General features: G+C 44.0%; 1 protein-coding gene across 1 annotated transcript in view; it reads left to right on the forward strand.

The window, feature by feature from the left end:
- The window catches only part of reck (reversion-inducing-cysteine-rich protein with kazal motifs), a 76,312-nt gene that overhangs the window by 23,681 nt on the left and 27,931 nt on the right, over positions 1–24,700 (forward strand). The window contains exons 4-14 of the mRNA XM_084033800.1: positions 5,609–5,645; positions 10,184–10,269; positions 10,615–10,662; positions 11,336–11,369; positions 11,706–11,903; positions 13,993–14,257; positions 14,340–14,513; positions 20,933–21,145; positions 21,829–21,965; positions 23,675–23,818; positions 24,383–24,571. Of these exons, the coding sequence (XP_083889926.1) occupies positions 5,609–5,645; positions 10,184–10,269; positions 10,615–10,662; positions 11,336–11,369; positions 11,706–11,903; positions 13,993–14,257; positions 14,340–14,513; positions 20,933–21,145; positions 21,829–21,965; positions 23,675–23,818; positions 24,383–24,571 (1,525 nt within the window). The remainder of the gene's footprint in view (positions 1–5,608; positions 5,646–10,183; positions 10,270–10,614; positions 10,663–11,335; positions 11,370–11,705; positions 11,904–13,992; positions 14,258–14,339; positions 14,514–20,932; positions 21,146–21,828; positions 21,966–23,674; positions 23,819–24,382; positions 24,572–24,700) is intronic.

The raw sequence follows: 24,700 nt of genomic DNA on the forward strand, positions 1-24,700 counted from the left end.
CTGAATACAAAAAACCTGGGTACGCCCCATTTACTTGCACACATCATCCACACCCACAACATCTAAAAAAATAGCATAGATGGACCAGAAAACAACCATAAAACATTTACAAAATATGACATATGTATCTAAATAATATTTAAAGAAGCTTTAAAGAGTATTTATTATCTAGTATTATAATTATAAACCATAACTTTATAATAGAGCTCAGTCAGTTGTTATCCATGCTGTAAAAAGCAGGAAACTGCAAACATCGAAATTTATGTTTTACAATTGACAGTGTGTGTGTAATTATTGATATTATTGATAATGTAAAATGCAGTTTTGATGCAACTTTGAGCAGTGTGATGTTGGATGTTGCTGATGGTCATATGTTGGCCGGAGTTAAGACGAAATAGTACCATCTCTCTAGTAAGACTTATAATTAATAATCAAAAAGATTTTCGTTGAAATAAATGTCTGTTCAGTAGAAGTGTGAATCTTCACTGATCTCGTGATACAAATGCACAGATTGTACAACATACAATTGTCTATCACCATGGTGATTGAGCCTATGGAACACTGATGAAAGCTCTTCCATTTGCACTATTGCCAACAAGCGTTTTTTACTCGTGAGATCCAATACACACCTGCAATGACCACATATCGCCATAGGTGTCGCCAAAGAGAATGATATGGAGAGCTTTGAGATTGTCACCCATTGACAGGAGGTGGTTTGTGGTTGTGGTTACCAGAGTAGTAGAGCACCTGGATTAACCACACACACACACACACACACACACACACACACACACACACACACACACACACACACACACACACACACACACACATTTCAAGGCTTTGCTTTTGTCCAGCTCTTCTCTGCCTTCATAGTGTTTGAATCTGAAATGCAACCACACATCTGCCTTTAGGCTTGGCGGGGCCTTCAGTGGAGCAGCTCCCGCCATGTTTTGGTTCAGTACTACTAGTCCAGTGATCTCCACTATTTTTTCCAGTAGAGCCACAAAGAAAAGTTATAATAACTGTCTTCGACATGACGTGTGTGTGTGTGTGTGTGTCTCAGCCCCGCCCCTCAGTGAAACAGACACACAGAGCAGAGACGCTGGATGAAGCGGTGTGCCTGTTAATTACACTTATAGGGCCCTGCTATTATTTTACCATTGATGCAAGCCACAAATTGAGGCTTGCGAGCCACAAAAATGAGTAACACTGTACTAGTCTCCTACGTGACTCCCTCGTTCCGCGAAGAACCAAAGGTTGGCCACGCGAGACTAACGGCGATACTTCACGCATCCATGGGAAAAGGCATACATTAAACATGTGCACTGTTCTGGCTGACCTGATGAAAACCATAAGCTATTTACACGATGCACATGCGTGCACATATTATTTTAGCTGCTAATCCAACTTAGCTGGGATCAAAATGATATTTCTAAACATGTAACTGATTGCATTTGGGATCGATATTTGCACAGCACTATTTTCTGTTAATCTGTCCCATTCCTAAATCCTGGATGTGTTTTGACCCCAGTGTGCTGACATAAGTCCATCCATCCATCCATTGTCTACCGCTTATCCTGTATTCAGGGTCACGGGGGGGCTGGAGCCGATCCCAGCTGTCATTGGGCGAAGGCAGGGTACACCATGGACAGGACGCCAGTCTATCACAGGGCCAACATGTAGAGACAGACAACCATTCACGCTCACATTCACACCTACGGGCAATTTAGAGTCATCAATCAACCTATCCCCATCCTGCATGTCTTTGGACTGTGGGAGGAAGCCGGAGAACCCGGAGAGAACCCACGCTTACACGGGGAGAACATGCAAACTCCACACAGAAGGAACCCGGGGCCGACCCGGGGATCGAACCCGGGACCCTCTTGCTGTGAGGCGAGAGTGCTGACATAAGTCAAATAACCAAACACAACACACGGCTACTGTTAGAAAACAACAAGATAACAAGAGAAGGGACGTGACAGAAAATGTGAAATTGATGAGCGTGAGTTTATTGTTGACCCTAAAAGCAGTTATTTTTAAAAGAGGAAAACAAGTGAATCCTGACAAAAGAGCACGGCCCCTCTTATACATGAGAAGGATAGAAAGGAGTTACAACTATGGGCCCCAACATTATCCCCTGTATAAAGATGGATGACATGACAGCCTCACAAATGTGAAGCCAAAACATCTGGAACGCCCCCTGGTGGCTGGTTGCAGAATACGTTGCAGAATACCCCCCTCAGGTTAGCTGATGGGACATGGGCCAAACGAAATACACGTCAGATACATTTTTCCCAAAGAGTTTGTTTGATATATATATATATATATATATATGGTCTTAGTTGATCTAAAGTAGGTCAAATCAGCCTGTAAGAAAAAAAGGGAAAAATGTGAACCTTTATCGGACACGTCCACATGAAGGCCCTGGATTTCTGCTTTGGCTCATGTAAACTGCAACATCGCTCTTTCTGTCATATTCCTGCCTTATCGGCCCCTGCTTCATCGCAAATCATGTTGATGCTTCATGTAAAGACGCTGTTACTCCTCGCTCCGCCTCATAAATGAAGCTGAAGAACGCTGACGGGACTCTTTGTTCTTCAGCCAAGAGGCATGGTGGGAGTGTGAGCAGTGACGTGGTAACCTTACACAAATGGCTGCCTGTGGAAGCATGAGAGCATGAAAGGACCAAACATTCTCTCTCAACAAGAGAGAACGCTTCTTTTTTTCCAAATGTTTGGATCCTGTGAAATATTTTCTTCATCATCTCAGATTGTTCTCCATGTGTTTTCCCTGGGAGACGTTTTCTTCACTAATTACTGGGTAATGAGTTTGTACGTTTGTTAATTCGTATATATTTATACAAACAATGTGGTAATATATATATATATATAATGCTTTATTTTTTGGAACTATGTGTAAAGATTCTCCCCTTTAAAAATAAATAAATAAATAAGAAAGCTGAACTGAGGGGTATTCCACCAAACTCGCTAATTAAGGCGGCGCTTACCCGGTTTAAGCCTGGTTAGAACTAACGGCAACTTCCACTAAAGTTGGGCTAAACCCGTTCCATTAACGCATTTCAGCCGCGCCTTGTTGAGGCTAATTCAAGCCAGGTTAACGTTGTCGTGTGTTACGCCGTTCACGGGATATGAAGCCAGACCAGAACCGTGAATGTCGAATCCTCGAGAAAATGGCAGAAAAGACCAGCGCAAAAAATATTGATGGAACTGTACGAGGAGTACAAACCCATCATAACCCTGGAAATTGCATGCAGCAATGCCTTTGTCATTGGGATATACATGCTATTAATAATAACATCTTTATGCCTATCATGTTTTTGCAAGTTATATTTGGGTTCTGGGGAAATTGTATGACATATTTATCATAGTTAAGGTAAAATGTTGGTCTAATTATCTGATCTAAAGACAATTATACAGGCAAAAAAGAAAATAAACGATTTATTCATATTTTTTTAATTGCAAGCATGTATTCTTAGACGCTTGATGAAAATATAGTCTGTTTGTACTTCATATATGTAATTTTGGTCATTTCTGGTCTTTCACGTGACGAAATCACGAGGACTAGGCTTGGCGGAACCTTCTGCTGGTACAGTTGTTTCCGACAGACGGACTTCTCTGAAACCCCCACTAAAGTAAGCCTGATGGTTAGCCATGCCCCGGGGCAGGCTAGTTTGGTCGGATAAATTCCCATGGTTACTTAGCGGAGAGTACCCTTCTGGTGTCTTTGCAGAGCTAATGAATTAACAATAAACAATAGTACACAGGATTATAAAGTTGATTTAAAAAAATAGCATGTAACTTTGTTATGAAACTAACACTAGTAGCAGCACTAGTGGAGGAAGTATTTACATCCTTTACTTAAGTAATATATGTCCCCTGTCGCTGTATACAATTAGATTATGTCATTTGATTATTATTGTATCAATGCATTAATGTAAAAGCAGGCTTTTACTATTGTAGTCTATTGAGGTGTTTAACATCAATTGATTAATCGTTTGGTTTATAATATTTCTGAAGAAAACTGATCTTCACTGAGGGATGCTATTCACCAACATGGACGAACATGCTTCCTCCTTTAGCTCCACATTTCTTACAGAGTGGACTCCCATCCTCCAGGACAACACCACGTCCATCTGTTGGATCCCCAACGTCATCCCAAGACAGGGATTTGATTTTCTTTTGGGGGGATGGGGATCAGTTGACTCTCTCTGACTTTGAGCGTGGCAACGGTTGCCTGACGAGGTAGTCCAGTAGGAAAGCAGATGCCCATTTGAGATTCTCGGTTTATTATTTATTTATGTTTTATTACAAAACCGGTAATTAGCAAATGTTCTGGTGTGATAACCATCAATGTATTGTGTACTGTGGATGGCCACCCCTGATGCACCGAGGACAGGCCGCGCAGGAAGGAACAGTTACTTAACCTCCAGCCTTCACAAGCCAACCAGCCAAACATGGAGGAAATGCAACGGCCACCAGCAGCGGGGAGAAGATCCTCCCACACTGAGTGGAATCCTCCAGGCTGATGCAGAAGTAGAAATATCTACAGTTCATCATCAAATGTGGCAAGTCGACCTCGACTGAAGCTTTCATAGGAACCACTCAAAAACAAAAAGTGTGTCCGGACTCCTGCTGTATCAAGCAGCAAGAACAGTTGTAGTGTGACGTGTTCATTTGCCAACATCACACATCCTGTGATGAGATGCTGCGTGTCAGTTTTAGTTCTATGAGATGAATATACCACACTCCTTACACTGTTTTCCCTCGACAAAAGCATATTCTTCCCTTTGACCACCGGCTGATTACAATTGATGGTTACACAACCATGAGGCAATGAGGGAAAAGGACAATGACGCAATCATGGGCCTCGCTGTTTCATATTTGGAGAGCTACGTGGCAGATCATGTTTACAGAGGTTTGTGGAGGCGCGAGGGAAGACAACAGAGGCCTTTAAGACGCAGCACCTCTGGAAGATGTCCTTTCCAAAACGATATACCTTTCAAAATAAAAGTTGAATCTGCTTTTTTACATGTTTACAGTTTTAATAGTTCATTTCCCTACTTGCTTTTCTTCGTGTCCTGGTTGGGGTTTAAACAAAATATAGAAAAGACAGTCAGATCACACAGGCTTCGTCCAATAACATCAAATATGGACTCTCAGAACCTGCCCATATTGTAAGCCATAACCCCAAATCGTGCTACAAACACCCATAATTCAATTATGGGTGAAGCGACAGTCTGTCAGTACTCGTGGATGGAATTGTGTCTCAAGCTTCATGTGTTATTATTACAGTACACCATCTGATCAGATACAGACCTAATCCTAAACTAACCTCAGACCTAATCGCAAACAGAAACTTGACTTGGTCTGACTGGAAACTGTCTTCTTTAATACATTTTCTAAAAAAGAAACCAATCTTAAAGCAAGATAGACCTTAGAACACAGAACTGTAAGGAAATTAGCTTTGTTTTCATTCTTGACAGGGTTTCCTATCCTGGTATCAAGGTATGGTATCAGTAAACTGTAAAGTAAGGCCATGTTTTATTAAGTCTCACATTAACCTTTTCTTCTCCTTTGTCTTCTAGAATGAACTTTGGACGTGCATCAACTCTACACTTCCAGGTAAGAGAAGAGTATTAAACCCTGTAGCATTTAATAATATCTCACTTTGGCATCTGCAAGTAGTATTAGTAGTACTAGTACTAAAATTTACTGGAAATTACATCAAATATTGCCAACAGCAACCTGGAAACAGGCGATCTTCAGCCAGCTGCTGGCTGAGGAGGTAGCGTATACACCTGCCTATAGAGAACTCCGTGACAATCGGCCGCTCCTTGTCGTCAGGACTTGAGGACTCGATCTGCACAGTGGTGTAGTGGGTAGCACTGTCGCCTCAGAGAGAGGGTCCCGGGTTCGATTCCCGGGTCGGGTTTGGGTTCCTTTAATGTGGACTCTGCATGTTCTCCCCGTGTCAGCGTGGGTTCTCTCCTGTTCTCCGACTTCCTCCCACAGTCCAAAGACCTGTCTGTCTACTGTCAGCCCTGTGATAGACTGGTTACCTGTCTGTCTCTACATGTCAGCCCTGTGATAGACTGGTTACCTGTCTGTCCCTCCATGTCAGCCCTGTGATAGACGGGTTACCTGTCTGTCTCTACATGTCAGCCTGTGATAGACTGGTTACCTGTCCAGGTGAACCCTGTCAGCTGGAATCGGCTCCAGCCCCCTGCGACCCTGAATACAGGATAAGCGGTAGACGATGGATGGACTTGAGGACTCCCTGACATATTGAGTCCTTTATGTACACTTTCCATGAGTCTGCATTCCTACAATTTGCCTGAGGCAATGAACCACAGTTCACAGTGTTGTGACGTAAACAAGGAGGATGGCATGTAGATGTAAAAATACATGTACACAGAAACATCAGGCTACATTGACATTAAGATTACACAATGGTACATTTGAATAACCTATCAGAGGAATACACGCTGAGGCTATGAAACATCTGGTTTATTCATCAACCTTTTCTTTTCATTTTCACAAATGGGCTGCCACTCCATTTACATTTACATTTAGGTCATTTAGCAGACGCGACTTACAATAAGTACATTTGGCAAAAGAAGGAAACAAAGAAACCACAACGTATCATTGCCGATAAAGTAAAAGCTAAGAATAGAACAAGTGTTAGGTCCTCATCTGAGTAAAGTAGTACCTTAAGAGCAACAGTGCTATAGGTAAGGGTCTTTTTTTTTGGGGGGGGGGGGGGGGGGGGGGGTGTTAGTGGGTCATGCTATGTAGAGTCGAGGTGAAGTCTGAACAGCTGAGTCTTGAGCCTTTTTCGAAAGTTGGCAAGTGACTCTGCTGTCCTGACATTGGTCGGGAGTTCGTTCCACCACTGAGGACCAGAACAGAGAAGAGTCTGGACTTTGCTCAGTGACATTTGTTTGATTTCAGCGATGGTACCAGCCGGCCAGCTGAAGTAGAGGAGCGAAGTGCTCGATTCGGGGCATGAGGTTTGACCAGTGTTTGAAGGTAGATGGGTGCCGTTCCATTGATGGCCGTGAAGGCCAGTGCCATTGTCTTGAATTGGATGCGTGCTGCAACGGGGAGCCAGTGGAGGTCACGGAGGAAGGGGGTCACATGGGAGAATTTGGGTAGATTGAAGACAAGGCGTGCTGCAGCATTCTGGATACGCTGCAATGGTTTAGTCGCAGAGGCCGGGAGTCCAGCCAGGAGAGAGTTGCAGTAGTCAAGGTGGGAGATGACCAGTGCTTGGACCAGGAGTTGCATTGCATCCTTTGTGAGGAAGGTCCGAATCCTGCGGATATTGTAGAGGGCAAATCTGCAGGATCGGGCCACAGCAGTGATGTTGGGGGTGCAGGATAGTTGGTCATCGAGGATTACACCCAGGTTCCTGTGATGCCCTCGACAGTGACCGACAGGTCCATGTGAGGGCAGTATTTCCCTGGGATGAAGAGGAGTTTGGTTTTATTCAGGTTAAGCTTGAGATGATGTGCAGTTGTCCAGACAGAGATGTCAGCCAGACAGTCCGAGATGCGAGTTGCAATGTGAGTGTCAGAGGATGGGGGAAAAGAGAGGAACAGCTGGGTGTCATCTGCGTAGCAATGGTACGAGAATCCATGCAATGTAATAATAGTGATCTGGTGTATAGTGAGAACAGAAGCGGTCCCAATACTGAGCCTTGAGGGACACCCTCAAGATGTCTAGGAGGGACTAGGAGGTTGATTGACAGGCGCTCTCCTTCATACAATCACGCGGACACTTCATGGCTGTACCTGATTGGACAATCGCTTTCACAGCTGTCCTGTCTGCTCCCGGATTTCAAACCAACCAACATGGTGGCTCGTTTAACTTTCTCTTATTTTGCGTAGTACACCGAAAGGTGTTTCTGAAAACATTTTATGCGAGAAATAAGCTATGCAGTTGCTGAATCTGTCTTTATTTTGATCGACAACGGTCAGTTTAAAAGATTTTCGAGAGGATGCGGCGGCGGAACGTCTCTCGACACCCGCGTGAGGCGAATGCATTGCAGGGCATCTTACATACCGTAAATCCTCTAATATAGCTTCAGCCAAAATCTCTGCGACACGAAGGCATTGCACGGCTGACAATGAATGGGAAGCGTGGAAATAACGCTGCCTGTGGACACTTGCCCCGGCCTCCATTACAGACTGGCCGTTATTTACCTCCGCCGACAGCGAGACCGGCCAATGATTGAGACCGGCCGGTAATAGAATACAGGCCAGTATTAGAGGATTTATGGTAACACTCCCAACCAGGAGGTGGTGCTGGTCTTTATTCACCATTAAAAAGGGGAAGACCGAGGACTTCCAGTTGGCCATGTCATTTACAAAATATCCGTGTATTGGAATGTCAGATGACATAAATATGAATAATGAGAGAAGCCTTCTGGTTGTTTCCTTCTTTCGTCACGTCGGTTTCTCTTCTTGTGCACTGATTCGCTAAAGCTAAACAGCCAATCGGAGTGATTTCTCACAGAAATATTATAATAAGCTATGAGGTGGTCTAGAAAAAGGCCTGGGTTGAAGGTGAGCTTTCCAGCAGCCCTCAACTTGACCTCGCCACTTCCTCAGTATTTGCTTCACCCTCTCTCCCTGAGGGAGGAACAACTCAACCAGACAGACTGTCCAGAGTGGGCGGAACTCATTAACCTGCTTGAACACAGGTTTCCTGGTTGAAAGTCCTGTGTTTGTTTGACACATCCACCTCCCCTCCCTCCAACCCTGTGTGGCTTTTTTCGGCCGTTATACTACGTGATCACAATGTCGGAGCATTTTCTCTGAGCGTTGATAATAATAATGGACACAAACTGGGTCAAAGTCCTGTGTTTGTTTGACGGGTCCAACCTCTCCTCCTGACCAGCCTTCTCGGACTGTCTTGCTATTTCAAGTACGTCCGTTGAGCATCTGATGTTGTCGTGGATGGGCTTATATAGTAGTTTCCTGAAAGCTTCTCATACAGACGCTAAACGGGGCCTTGCGCCTCGGTATCAGACGAGGGCGTGACAAAGCATCGGAATTTGACGCCCTTGGAATTAGAACTGACTGTCTTTACTGCGTTGATCTGGCTTTATGAGAAGTAATAGCAGTAATTGAAGTAAGCAAAGCTGTTACAGCTGTGAGGAGAGCTGGATCTGACCAGAGCAGAATGCAGGCGATGCATCAAAGGTCTAAATCCTGCTGCCTGTGCTTGGAACAAATGTAGCTGTCAGAAGCCTAATAGCCTCCAGATTGGAAGGTATTGGTCTTTCTTACCCCTTTGCACCACTAAGCACTGGCGTCCAGACAGTCTCAGGAGTCGATACAGAGTGAGCCGCCCTCAGATCCTCTCCCTGAGATACCATCCATTCTCTGACGATCTCTTCATTTACCAGAATGCCTTTCCACAACTTTTTCCAAATGCTGTGGAACTTATTGGAACACAAAGTATACAGGATTAATAACAGAGGTGAAACGGTGCACAAAATCTACAAAAGACATGTGTTGGTATACGTCCAATGTGTGCTAATGAGATTTTAAAGGGATGTTTTATGAGTTCTTATATAGTTACAAATCCATTTACAATGTATATCATTGGCTTTTCTCTTTTTATTGTATCTTTTATGTTTTTAAGACACTGGTAATGAATATACATCAAGCACTTTGTAAAGTGCCAAAGTGTCTTTCCATCCAACAATGTGGGGAATTATTTGCATGCGATACCCAGTGGTCACACATCCAGGACGGTTATAAATAAAAACATACATGAAACTCTGCACTCTACAGTGACATGTGTAATGTATCTGCACGTCCACAAGAGGCGCTTTGAGCTGGATGGAAAGACTGCACATAACACCTCGTTAACATTCCTGCTTGATATGCCATGCCTGTCAGGTGGATGGATTATCTTTGCAAAGTCGCTGACTTTTCAATAATGCAACAATATAAGACAAATTTTAACAAATTTGCTAGCAGAAATATTATTATTAGCTCCTGAAAAGTGGGAGCAACCTTTCAATAAAATAGTCTGTTCAGCTCATTTTCAGTTGGAAATCAGTCTCCCCAGTCTGTACAAGCTCACCTCCATAACATAGATCTACACATAACGTGTGACTGATGCTGTGGCGTTTGATTTCTTTCCAGGAGTGTCCAGGAAGTCGGACGGCTGGGTGGGGCTGGGCTGCTGTGAGCTGGCTATCTCAGCCGAGTGTCGCAGGGAATGTAGACAGGTGAGATGACCTGAGCATAAGAACTATCCAGTGTATCTGTCTTCTGCATCGTTACCTATTTCACGGTGAAACAGGAGGCGGGACATTACGTTGGGAGGGATTTGATTTGATGGTTGAAAAGATTACCTCACCACCTTCTCCAGCTCTGCGCCGCTGAAACTTTGAGATTAATTGATGGATGCATGTAATTTGCATATTTTTGTTAAATAGGTGAATAATACAACAGGAGATGATAATAAATGGTTAAAAAGTGTTTTCATTTGTGTTTGACTTTAAGATGATTTGCTTGGACTATTAAGTCCATCTGCGTGTGTTTTCATGATTCTATTTCCTTTTCCTTTATAGGCATCATCTAAAAATGACATAACAAAAGTATGCAAAAAAATCACAGAGGTAAGTCCAATAACAATATCAGTAGCTGCAGGTTCACTGGTTTCATCAACTGAGAGTAGAATTCATAAAGAAAGGGCAGATTGATGTAGCGTCTGAGACTCATTGAAGTAGAAATAAATAAATATTACTACCACTATTCCTCATGTACTCTTCTTCTACCTATTACTACTGTGAAACCGAATACCATACTCATTGTCACATTAACGGTGGAAGTTGTTTTTTAATTTCATTATTTCAAAGAAAACTGCATAGAACATAACAAAGAATGAAACGGGATAAAGAGAAGATCTACCATCCCTCTACAAAATGACATGTAATACTCAAAGACATTTCATTAAAATGAGAATGTATTCATCTAAATGAAAAGATCAGCTTTGGATCCCGACCTGGGGTGGGGAATCCTCACGGGGCCTCCAGAAGAATCCGGCATGGTTAAAGGAATTAGAAGGATAAGATCCTTTTGCAGTGGTTTCCTGCATCTGCAGGGTTTTTTTCACATCTTCAGGCTTCTAACAAGCTGAGGAGGAAAACAGAATCACTGTTCGGTCGAACTGCTCATGAATCACATCCAGTTTGAGGCCAACAGCCTTTGATTTGGTCATTGTAAACAGTCTGTTTGCCATAACAGTTGGAAACCACTAAGACACAGCTTCATCCATCTTCTCCTTTTTAGAACTCCCTCTACAGCTGCATCACCAAAAATGAAAGTAAGTTGTTACTCTCTCTCTCACACACACACACACACACACACACACACACACACTCATAAGCAAGACAAACAGAGAAGATGCCAACAACTGCAAACACTGATCTCATATCTCCTTCCAGCTCATAATTACAGAAACCCAGCTAGCACACCACTATCTTCTTGGACCAATAGATGGCCTTGTTTTGCTTTTCTCTCCCTCTGTCAACACACAACACACACACACACACACACACACACAGCCATGGCATTTGCCTAGCAGGATGTGAGCTCAGTAACGTCCTGTCGAGCGGTCTCTCTTCTTGTTTTAATGTCCGTCACCTGTCTGTCTCTCCAGTGGGCTCCACCTGCTGCAGCTATGCAGGGCGACACACCACCTGCAGGGAGTACTGCCAGGCCATCTTCAGGACCGACTCCACCCCCACCGTGTCCCAGATCAACGCCGTCAAGGAGTACTGTCAAAGTCACAGCGCTCAGTTGCTCGGCTGCGTCAGCAACTTCACCAAGTCCTACCCCATACGCAGCCCCTTAGACAGTAAGTCCAGCTGGGTCCAGCTGACCCTGCAGCAGGTTCATCAGTCCAGCACCAGGAGTTGGAACCTTGCCCCATCATCACTGATACCTACAACGGTTCTGTTTTAACTTTCAGATCTCTTTATTCCAACACAATGCTTGTGGTGCTCTCAGGATTACACATTCAGCAAAAGGGGCCCTATTATTCTGTCCAGGGTTCGGACTGGCTGTTCCTTCTGCGAGAGCCGTTCTTGAATTATTTCTCTAACCCAGGAGTTTTAGTTGGGGGCTGTCTTCCAGAACATCTCCACTCAGAGTCAGAGAATCTTTGTAGAATTTAAAGGTGCAGTGTTGAAGATCTTGCAAACATTTCACCTCTACCACTGGGTCCATACACTCTCAATCTACAGTCATCAGTTAGAATAATAACGTCAACTAGTAACTGACAGCAGGGTGAGAAGACGCAGCCACACTGCTGACACTAGAGAAAGACAAAACTTTCAACATCATAACAATATGTTTTGTGTAAAATACAACCCATTTCATGGACAGCAGTTAAAGGTCCGCACCAGTCTACTTCTGACTCCTCCCCATCAGCAGAGACTCCTCCTGTCTTCAACACATCTCGTGTGCATCAGTTTCTGCAGTGTCAAGGGCCGTTCACCTTCGTTTTTCCAGTTGCAATGAAGAAACACTTGAAAAGTTGATCGTGTCGAATTTGTATTATCAAGATAATCATATCTTCAAAAGCCGTCTAGCTCGCTATCATGGTAGCGACATTTTAAAATGTCTTTGTTAATGCCGGGAGATGATTATTTTAAATGTTTTGCTAAAAAAAAAAGATGTGTCCTATCTGTGACACAATCAAATGATTCAGTTTCCAGTATGTTTTAGTGCCATTTAAGAACTTGACATCATCATAACATGAAATGTTCATATCCTCCAGTGCCTCGTGTGTGTAGAAATAAACAAACAGAACCTTCTTCAGCAGAGGGAACTAGCTGGTGTTGATCTTGACCTACCGTTAGCAGATGTTTTTGTTGTTGAAATGCGATCCTGAGGGGATGTTGATGTGGGTTTTGGCAGGCGGCTCGGCCCCCTCTTCCTGGTACAGTGGAGCAAGACCGAATCTTTCAGGAGAACAGAGTATACTGGTCATACTGGTCTGCACACCTTTTTGGGATCCAGTTGGGATCAAATAAAAGTACAAAAAAAGAAATCACAATCAACCTTATTTCTGGAGATAATTTCCCTTCTTCCTGTGCTCCCTGTCTTTATGCTGTATAGATCAGGTGTACAGTTATATAAATATCTATTTTTCTTTTATAAAGAAGCATTTTATGGAAGTCATTTATTCCCTCATTCTGGGAAAGATGAACCGGTGCGGGCGGAGTTGTGTTTTAGACTTTTGTTTCATTTTTAGAGCTCAGTTACAAAGCATAGTGAGTTAGATTCATTATGGCAAACAATTAGAAGAATCAACAAGTATCACTAACCCTAACCTCAAGGGGTGAGTATTGGCAAGAACCTCACAATACGATACGTATCACGATACTTTGGTCACAATACGATATTATCACGATATCCCAATATTGCGATATAAATAAAGATGAAAACACAAGTACCTGTATATGTACATCAGATGATATTGATCAGAGGACAAATTGAGTCAAAACAATTTCATTCAAAACAGCCTCTCCATTTTATTAATTCCCATGAAATTCACTGGAATACATATTGAAAATAAAATGAAAAGGGATATAGTACTGCATTCACAACGCATCTAAACATGAATCTATTTTTTTTTTTTTTTAATCGATCTTTGGAGTTGAAAAATCAATATTGTATTGGCCTGCAAAGTATCGCAATATTTTGCCGTATCGATATTTTTACCCACCCCTACTAACCTAAAATAAAATTGCCTAAAACTAAGGATCCCTGAAGACAGACTTGTCCCATGTGCTACTCGCCTTGCACAGAACATCGGCCTATCATTTACATTAGCTGTCTTTATGTTTGCTGTGCATGTATGTCACTTGCTATGCTTGGAGCCATCCACATCTCTATATAGTATGTTCCAGCACTTAACCACCCATCCCCCTCACATCCAGGTCTGTACTGCTGCGACCGGGCCGAGGCCACCCACTGTCAGGTGGCTTGTCGGCGGATCCTTCGCACCATGAGCACAGAACACGAGATCATGGAGGGTTTGATCGACGAGTGCGGCTCCCAGCCCCTCCCTCAGGAACCCATGTGGCAGTGCTTTCTGGGCAGCGCCCACCCTCCCTCCCCACCTGAAGAGGAGACCCCCCATCCCGCCAAGATGGACTGCGCCAAGCTGCACTGCTGCTCCAAGGCCAACACGTCGCTCTGCAGGTACGGCGCGGTGCTTGGTGGTCGAGCTGAAATGTGCTGACGCGGTTGTTCTTGTTGTGAGCCCGTCTCTGTGCTCCGACAGGGACATGTGTCAGGAGATCAGCACTAACTGGGGCAGCCAGACGTGGCAGGACTTTGACCAGCTCTGTGAGTACAACCTGGTGGAGACGGAGCTCATCAACTGCCTGGCTGATGTCAGAGAGCCCTGTCAGCTGGGCTGCAAGGACCTCACCTACTGCACCAACTTCAACAACAGGTGAGACTCACCAGGGTTTTACTCCTCTGTCTGTCTGCCAGGACAAAGAGGATCTAGTTGTTCTCACGCCACTCGAAACACCTATTTTATATGTGTATTATCACATAACACACAGGGGTCACAAACTGCTCTGAAACAACACTAACATATACATTTTCAACTAAATGAATCCCTTCTAAAAGCCCTGTTCACCCAGATGCTTTGAGAAAAAAGTGGATGAGAAGGGCATATTTGCGTCAGTAGTGTATTTAGTGACATGTTATTTTACTGAGTTAATAGGAAACATGCAAACATAAAGGCCATACACATAGAAGTGCATGTAAACTATCATTTGACATTCACATTCAACATTAAAACTACAGCGAGGAAGTTTCATGTTGACCCTGTGGACAAAGGTGGTAGTGTTTCCGAGTACCAGGCTCCCAAAACCAGTGAAAAGTTCCTCACGTCAACTTTAACTAACATTTGTATTGATACGTTGATAGGTTTTCTTACTTTATAAATTGGGCCAGAGAACAACATTTAGTGTGTTTAGTTCTAGCTAACACTTCACTCACTTCATTGGATGAATCGCTGCTCTCTCTGCGTATAAACTGGAGGACACTTCAAATTTTGGCTGAGTTTTACACATTTCAATTTTCAAGATGGTTCATCATCATGTTATTTAAACTTTTAACTGTCTCCTAATGGTGCTTCAACTATTTCATTCCTTACTCTCAGGCTTCGGCTTCAACCGACCTTCCAGCTGCTCTAAGCTTTTTTTTTCCCACTTGAACTGTTAGTTCAACTTCTTTCACTCTGCTAACATGGAAATGAACATAAAACCAAGAGTACTAATGCTGTCTTCTCAGCTCATTTGAAATCTTTCAACAGCTTTCAGCTCCGATGCGTATCAGTACTTCAACTACACTGATTGGAATATTTCACATGCAAAGAACCAAACAGTTGAATGTATTTCCAGTGCGAAAGTTATTTCATCACAAATGTTGCCCTTCCTACTGTGATCAACCTCTTTGTATCATCACACACATTTATTAACCATTGAACTGTTAAAATGTGTCACTTAGAGCCTGAAGAGAGAGAGGGGGGGGGGGGGGGGGGGGGGACGTTGTGGTATTGAACCCAGTGTGACCCTGCAGTTATCAGTACCACAGCATGTTTTACACACTGTCCACACATGGGGCCAAAGGCCAAATGGAACGGCTTCAAAGGCTGCACTGGGAAGACACACACACACAAACACACACACATCAAAACAAACTCAAATGTACTTCACACATACACACAGCGGTCTGCAGGTCACCTGGTGAATGAGGCAACCAACGAAAGCTTGCTGTCATTTGATACTGTAGAACAGTGAAACGCTGAAGGTCATGTGAGATGTGAGATCCAATTAGATAGGAGCGTCAAATCTAATTTAAGTACAACTCATTGAGAATGTTACAATGTTGCTTGTTGAAATACTCTGTATTGTGTTCATCATAATTGTCTGTAATTTCCTGGAGCTATATTAAGAAGAACTACATGATTTGCTGACACCCACCTGTCTGACCGAATAAGTATATTTGGAGGTGGGATTAATAAAATACACATGAGAAAGTTACTTAAAATAGGTCAACCTTGACTTATTACGCCTGGTTCACACCAGCCGCGGAAGCGCCTTTGCGGCGCGTAGCGGAGCCCGCTTCCTTTTGGCGCGCTTGTTAAGCGATAGTGTCGTTCACACCAGACGCGAAGTGCCGTGAAGCGATCGTTTCAGTGTCTGCTCTATTTTTTGCGCGTGCCGCGAGCGAACGCGTCAATTCTGGCAGGAAATCACACAAAGAAACACGAGACAATCCGGTCAATTTTCAAAATAAAAGCAATTTTCAAAATAAAATACCGCGATGGACAACTGCGATCATATTTGTGTATCTCAACTCGCACTGGGAAACAGGAAGAGACAATACATTTAATAAATGTGAAGAGTAGATAAAAAAATATGTGTATTTCAACGGTGTATCTGCACTACTACTGTCTACTACCATACACACTCTCTCTGTGTGTGTGTGTGTGTGTGTGTGTGTGTGTCTCTCTCTCTCTCTCTCTCAGAGAGAACGGATAAATAAAAGAAGTGTACAAACTTCTTGGTTACAGAAACATGGCGTATTAATTTTATGGGGTTATTTACTTCGTAATGGAAAAAAATAGCTCTGAACAACAGCTGAGCAGAAGTGCTTGTCGACCGTCGGGGATAAATACGCGTCTGGTGTGAACAGGGGGGCAGCAGACCGCGGGCGCTTCCGCGGCCGGTGTGAACCCGGCATTACAGGACACAGACAGTGGTCTCCTCGGTGAAAGTCCTGTGTTTGTTTGACACGTACATCTCACCCAAACCTCCTCCCGATGACATAGCTGATCCAACATCACCCGACTTCCTGAGAGGCAGCCCTGCACATCCTGGCTCACTGTTACATAGTCATATATATAGTGCTTATATAGTATCCCAAACAGTGGATGAGAGCAGCCTGACCACAAATAGGTTCAAATACATTCCCAAGAAATGATTATGATCAGAAATCAAAAGATTGTGTCTCAGGCTGAAGGTCAAACAGCAGCCGTCTCTCAATGTTGACCTTGTGTTATTCCTCCCAAAGACTATCATTTGACGAACTGTAGTTTCGGATCATGATGGTATGGTGGTCATGCTGTGGCATTGTGGGATTTGAAGTTCAGGCAAACAAACTGTGTGTTGGGCTCTTTGATGGGCTCCAGGAGAGACTCGTCCACTGGTCTGGAGCTCCAGGAGCATGGGGCTGATAACTGTGTGTGTGTGTGTGTGTGTGTGTGTGTGTGTGTGTGTGTGTGTGTGTGCCAGACAAACACACCTCCTTCTACCTGAAATTAGAAAGAAACTTGTGAGTCCATCGTGTCAGTCCTGATGAAGAGTGCAACTTATGGATTTATGATATCATGATGTACTACAGAACTCTTTGACACAGCATCAACTCGTCACTCTGTCTGTCTGAATGCTTGGCAGAGATGACTCTAGCTGTGTCCCTGTTAACGGGACGCTTCCTTTACCGGATCCCTAGAACGCTACGGTTCTGAGCGACGCTTTTCCTGACAAAGCCGACGCAAACAGACAGAACTTTGCAACCGTGTTAAAATTCCCCTGTCATCAGTGATGTCCAGAGGTTGGATCAGCCACCTGATAGAAGCTCATAGTACAGAGAGCAGAGCAATATGCCTCGTTTAGGTGACGTTGTGTTGAGTGTTGATGGAGCAGATGTTAGAATCCCTGATCGATCTGAACTTCTTTCAGAAGTGAAGATATTTACAGTGTTTTCTAGGGTTGTAAACGATAAACCGATGCGACCGGATATTCGGTTCAACAAGTGAGAGATACGGCTGCATCGGTAGCAGCCTCCTCAATTGATACGAATTATCAATGAATTCCTAGACGAATCGGTTATAGAGTCATGGATCCGGTATCGCGAGACTTTGAAGCGGTTGGCGGCACCATATCTATGGGCGGCATTACGCCAGCGTCTCTAAAACAACGCGAGAGCTGAAGCTGCCCGTGAAACGCCGTAGCTGGCTAGCTTGTATGAGTTATAAACAAGGGACAACACGGAACATGGAGGAGGTGGAGAGGCGGCGCAGCACAGGTAGGCGGCTGCGACGCTGCCGTGTGACCGCAGGCACTCCACGACCGCACGTGAGAGACGGATGGCTTTGAATGTCGATCGCTTGTGTCTCAACTTGCGCCACAAGAGGCGGCCGCAGCACGGGTAGCGTCCACGACACTGTCCTGTGACCGCCAGCCAACGATTCAGCCAGACTTTTTTTTGGTCCATGTCTAAAAATAAATACATTGACATGTGATTTTGTTGTTCTGGTTGTTGTTTTTTTGCCAGTGCCATACAGCCACAATGCTTGGGGATATGTGGTATTTTACATATTTGAAAAGAAACTATTGTACTGTCAATTTCATAGAATCAGCTTCTTTATTTTATAAAATATCTACAACAAATATTAACCGTAGAATCGAATCGTATCGTTCTTACACTGTATGGAATCGATTCTAATCGGTCTGTATAAAAGGATATCGTTTTTGAATCGAATCGTAACCTGTGTATCTAGATGCATATCGAACCGTTTATCACAAAGAGATGTGCGACCCTAGTGTTTTACAGTCGTCTTCAGGATCACCATGTAATTAAATGACAGCAGAATCCGTTCATTTAGGGTTGATTTCCATCTAAGCCAGATTCATTAATATTCATTTATTTTGTCACACCAGTTATTAGCAGTAAGTTATGAACTGAGACAAAACATAGTTGTTATGTATTTCAGCCATGGTTGCTGACAGAAAGAAATGTTTCTATCTACACAAAGGTACAGTAAGCTCCTCCTGTAACGCAAATAATCACACGTGATCCTGTGGTCGAACTCGTGTGAGGTAATGCGTGGTGAATTTGCGTGTGTGTATGTGTGTGTGTGTGTGTGTGTGTGTACATGATTAGATATGAGAAAGTACTTTTTCTTCTGAAACATGAACATGTGCATCTCGTAAAATCCAACATCGATCTAAAAGGCTGTGAATCTGGAGAGGAATGCAGCGCAACACAACAATAACACAACTTTATGTGGAAAGCAGATGTGATATTCATTGTGATGGATTACCAAACAAACACGTTTGGACCGCTGAGCTGGAAATGAAACGAATGAACCAACTGCTGTCTGGAAGGAAAGTATAAAACACAATAGACGACCGTTGTGATACATGTTTTTTTCTTCTAAATCTGAACATTTCTGCATGGGGTCTTTGATGGAAAAAGAAGATGAAGAAGAAGCGTGATTGTCGGAGGTTAAAGTCCTGGGACGAAGACACACTGAAGCTCAGGGAACCGGCTTCAGTGTGTCTTAATAAGGATCAGCTGATTGCTGCGTTTAGCTTTGGTTCAAGAGAAAACCACTGTTGAATGCTTTGGGGTTAAATTAAGTTAAAGGAGCCACACACACACACACACACACACACACACTGGCCACGTCAAGATAAACAAAGCATCCACTCATCAGGAGTGGATGGAATGATGGAACCACACCCAGGACTTCTGCCTGGAACGTTCTCACTTCAAACCACCAATTAGGTGACTCACTTGAGACCGAACCCACCAATCAGACATCAAAGACACTTCCTGGACCAGGGGAAGAGGAAAACAAGCCTGGCGTCCTGCAGAGGGACTCCCTCGGAGCACGCTTGCATGTACGACGGGCCGCTGCAGCAGCTCGCTGCGTTGAGCTCCGGTGTGCTGGATCCTGGCTGTCAGCAGTAAACGAAGCTAAGAAGTGTGTCTTTGAACTCACCGCGCTCTCTGCCTGTATGGCTCGCTCTGAGATCACCGTACATAAGCGCCGGCTGCCGGCCAAACAGCCAGCTGCCCGTTCAAGACAAGCCAGCTATAATTTAGATTCCAATAAAACAGTTGACTAACAAGTTGCCGTTCGATGGAAGTAAAGAGTCTTTACTTTAATGTTTGGCCAATATGAGCAAAACAATTGATGACAAACACTTGAAGATGCATTGATTGCCTCATCAGGCAGCATCTTAAATAATGACATTAAATACATAATAAGAGATGGGAATGAAAACATGTTCCCCCTTAAAACCACTTTGTTTATTTCTGTTGAATACGATTTTTATTTGCATTTAGGTTTCTAGGAAAACGATAGCCATCATAAACCTCACAGCGAAGGTGTCAAATATAGATAATAAAGTCACTAATGATTCCTCATTCCAAATGTTGTGATCAGGCAGGAAATGGCATGGTTTTATTATTTACAGACTCGTTTTCCTGTACAATAATCTGCTACATGTTTACTATCAGGTCGGCAAACTCATTAAAATGTAGAATAATCAAGATCAGCGTTTGAGATGGAACAGGATTTGGGCTGATCTGTCTGGCTGACCCTCACCCATCCCCTTGTTTGTTTCCTTATCTATCATACAGCAGATGCCTTTGTCACACGGTTATATTAATCATATCCACCCTCGGCTTTGGAACCACTCAACTAAGGCTTGCTGATTCAGCGACTTTTATAGACTTGGTTTTATGTGATGTCGCCTGTTTTAACTTCTTCATTTATTTAATGTTATTTATTTTTATTTTAGTTATTTATTTACATTTGATTGACATTCTACTGTCTTTTTACCTCGTCTTGACTCTTAAACTCTACGTATCGCTTCTCCTGCTCTGCTGGTGTGTGTTGTTTTTGTGTATAGACTCGTATGTGTGTAAAGTCTGCTGTCAAAAGCACTTTCTAAACTGTCGTTTTTAAAGGTGCTATATAAATAATGTTATTATTATTATTATTAAACTGCTGGGTTTTATTCCCCCTTTCACGTTGCGTGCTCCCCCCGTCTCTGTACCCAGGCCGACAGAGCTGTTCCGCAGCTGTAGCGTCCAGTCCGACCAGGGCGCCATGAACGACATCAAGCTGTGGTCCAACGGGACCATCAAGATGCCCTTCATGAACATCCCCGTGCTGGACATCAGGAAGTGTCTGCCGGACATGTGGAAGGCCGTGGCCTGCTCCCTGCAGATCAAACCCTGCCACAGCAAGTCCAGAGGGAGCGTCATATGCAAGTATGTCCACCGGCGGCCTGAAAGGGATGGAAGGAAGATGTAACAGCACCTTTACTTTCTGTACTGTGACGTATTATCCAGAGAAATATGATAATAATGATTGGCGTACAGTTACAAGAGGGGTTGAAATCTGTACTTGATTAGACCACTAAAGAAAAAAGCATCCCCTGCTTTCTGGTCTGTTTGGCTCTAAATGGACCATCATTTTCTAAATGATCATCATGCTGGATTGAAGAAGACTTGAAACAGAGATTGCTGTCCAATAATTCCCACTCATTATGCCGTTGCAGATTTTGACTTAATATAACAGCCATCACTTTCTCTCTTTCCAACTTTGACTCTGTTAGTTCGGTGGATCAGTTTCAGCCTCCATTTCTACGCAGAAGTCTGCCTGGTTTACATTTGTCTTGGCATGCTTTTGTATTTATCTTCAATGACCTTGTTTTTCTCATGAAGGCATGAGTTGAATTGATGGACAGGGCGAGGTCCTTCTCTTGGGATCTGCTGTGTCATGTCTGGAGAGTGTGTGTGTGGGTGTGTGTGTGTTGGCAGAGCCTCACACTCTGCTCCCAGTCTGCCGTACAACCCTGAAGTCTGCATTTGTACACACAGAAGGTACACATGAACACTTTGTGTTGATTCATTCTTATCTGCTTTTGTTTTTTTTTGTTATCTGTCCTCAGGTCAGATTGTGTGGACATCCTGACCCAGTGTGGGGACAGGAAACGCTTCCATGAAGGACAAACTCCAGAGAGGATCTGTGAGCTGCTGTCGCCCATTGATGACCCTGAACGCTGCATCCCCCTCCACAGATACCTCAGTGAGTCAGCAAGTCCTTCCTGTAGTAAGATGTAGGGGAGTCACTTATAGATGGAAACACCAGCATTGAATAAACTCCAACGTATAAATGTATTACTTTCAGTCCTTTAAAATGCTCATGTGCAAGTGAATTGATTTGTGGCCACCAGGGGGCAGTAGGTCACAGAAGCTGTTAGACACAGTACTGACAGTATATCATCTCATGAAGCTGCTTTGGTTAACATTTAGCAAACAGTTGGCTATGTATACATCCAGCAGACATGGAGGAACATTAGCATCTTATTGGAGTTGTGTTTGTAGCCACCTGCCAAGTTTCAGACCAGTACTGCTGTACTACTCACTGTCTGCTGCTGCTGCTGCTGCTGCTGCTGCTGCTGCTGCTGCTGCTGCTGAGAACACACTATGCAGTGCTGTAAAAACAATGAGCAGAAATGGAAGGAAGGATGGGCCAGATTTTATTAGGGTCACCAATTCAATTAGCAGAATTTCTTCCATAGTTATTTTTAACGTTTATATCTGCAGTTCACCTTTAAGCCACATGAGGGAACCTGGATTTTCGTAAGTTGTAGCCTGCCTATAATACTGAATCTAATATGAAAGGCTAGCATACATTCTGTTTGTTTGACTGAAGAGAGGACATGAAAATAATTAGACAACCCTGTTAATTTACAATCAATTCATTTATTAAGTATTTAACCTGTGTATGTGTTTCAATAACTAAACTGCCTAAACTGTGATTTATCACATCGATATCCCTTGAAATGGCTGGTTAACCTTTTTCAAGATGATGAAAGGGGAAATAGCAGTAAAAATGGTCAGTAAGGTTAATTTACTTAAAAAGTGGGTTGTAGAGAACTGTTACTCTACATGACCTCCATCCATCTCTGCTGCGTTGTATTGACTTTGTAAAGCACACTCAAACGAGCGACGTGTTATTTCACTTCTAATCATTTATCGTCTCTGAACTTAATATTTAGCATGTCTGTGGGTTTTTTTGTAAACCACAGATTTAATGTTTATGTAGAAAGTGATGCCCTGTCTGTGTGTTGGTCGTACAAACACACACGTCTCTTCTGCTGGAACAATATGATCGGCTGCTGTCGGATTGATTTGTATATCCGTCTCCGAGGAACACGAAGAGTTTGTCTTGCATGATTTTAGCCGTGCTCCTGGCTTGAGATCAGTCTTGAGATTAGAGAGTGGATGAAGCATCCATCCATCCATCCATCCATCCATCCATCCATCCATCCATTGTCTACCGCTTATCCTGTATTCAGGGTCGCGGCGGGCTGGAGCCGATCCCAGCTGTCATTGGGCGAAGGCTGGATGAAGCATTGAGTAAATGTGACTCATGTAGTCTCTGCTTCCTAAGGTCACTACTCCACTGATAGTCTTTACTGGGACACCTCAGTGAGTCCATCACTTCCTGTAAGTCGCTTTACTTTCTGTGTTAGTTGCCCGCTTCAATGGTCACAATGGAAAAAGACCACATAAAAGCGGCCGCCGATCGGACCACCCTGCTACGTTGACAATAGGAATGTCTACCCCTAGTTTCTTTCTACGGTGAAGCCATAGGTCATTGGTGTTAAAGTCAAAGTTCAGTTAAGTCTAAAGTCATCATGTTCACATTGTCACCAAGAGAAACTCTCTCTCATATTGTGTCTGACACTCATATCCCCCCCCATCACCTACACCCCTACCCCTTCACAGCCCCCAGTTCCATAGGCAACAGCATCGTGGGGGAGGTCATCCATCCATGCAACCCCAACCCCTGCCCCAGCAACCACTTATGCCAGGTGAACAGGAAGGGCTGCCTCGACGAGCTCAGCTGTCAGCCGTTCATCTGTGTGCCAGGTACACAACTACCATCACCTCTACTGTGTGTGTGTGTGTGTGTGTGTGTGTGTGTGTGTGTGTGTGTGTGTGTGTGTGTGTGTGTGTGTGTCTGCTGGGTGGTGGTCATGCTGTGTGTGTGTGTGTGTGTGTGTGTGCGTATGTGTGTGTCTGCTGGGTGGTGGTCATGCTTAGTGTGTGTGTGTGTGTGTGTGTGTGTGTGTGTGTGTGTGTGTGTGTGTGTGTGTGTGTGTGTGCGCGTGTGTGTGTGTGTCTGCTGGGTGGTGGTCATGCTGTGTGTGTGTGTGTGTGTGTGTGTGTGTGTGTGTGTGTGTGTGTGCGTGTGTGTGTGTGTGTGTGTGTGTGTGTGTGTGTGTGTGTGTGTGTGTGTGTGTGTGTGCGTGTGTGTGTGTGTCTGCTGGGTGGTGGTCATGCTGTGTGTGTGTGTGTGTGTGTGTGTGTGTGTGTGTGTGTGTGTGTGCGTGTGTGTGTGTGTGTGTGTGTGTGTGTGTGTGTGTGTGTGTGTGTGCGTGTGTGTGTGTGTCTGCTGGGTGGTGGTCATGCTGTGTGTGTGTGTCTTTCCAGGCTGTAAACTGGGCGAGGCCTCTGAGTTTCTGGTGCAGCAGGACTCTCGTATCCAGGTGCCGACCCGTACTGGTCCTACTGGGTGCCACGAGGTCTGCAGCTGTGGTCCCAGTGGGCGTCTGGAGAACTGTGCTGAGATGCCCTGTGTGGACGTCAACGAGGCCTGCATCGTAGGAGGACAGAGGAAGAGTAAGTCCTCCGTAACGTCTGAATGAGTAAAGAGGTTTGTTAACAGCAGCACTGAGGTGATGGGAAGGCACTGATTGTTCCACCGCTGGTGACCTGACTTCTCTGGACGACATTCATGAATAAAGATGC

Source organism: Eutrigla gurnardus (genome assembly GCF_963514095.1).
Source record: "Eutrigla gurnardus genome assembly, chromosome: 18".
Classification (NCBI taxonomy): domain Eukaryota; kingdom Metazoa; phylum Chordata; class Actinopteri; order Perciformes; family Triglidae; genus Eutrigla; species Eutrigla gurnardus.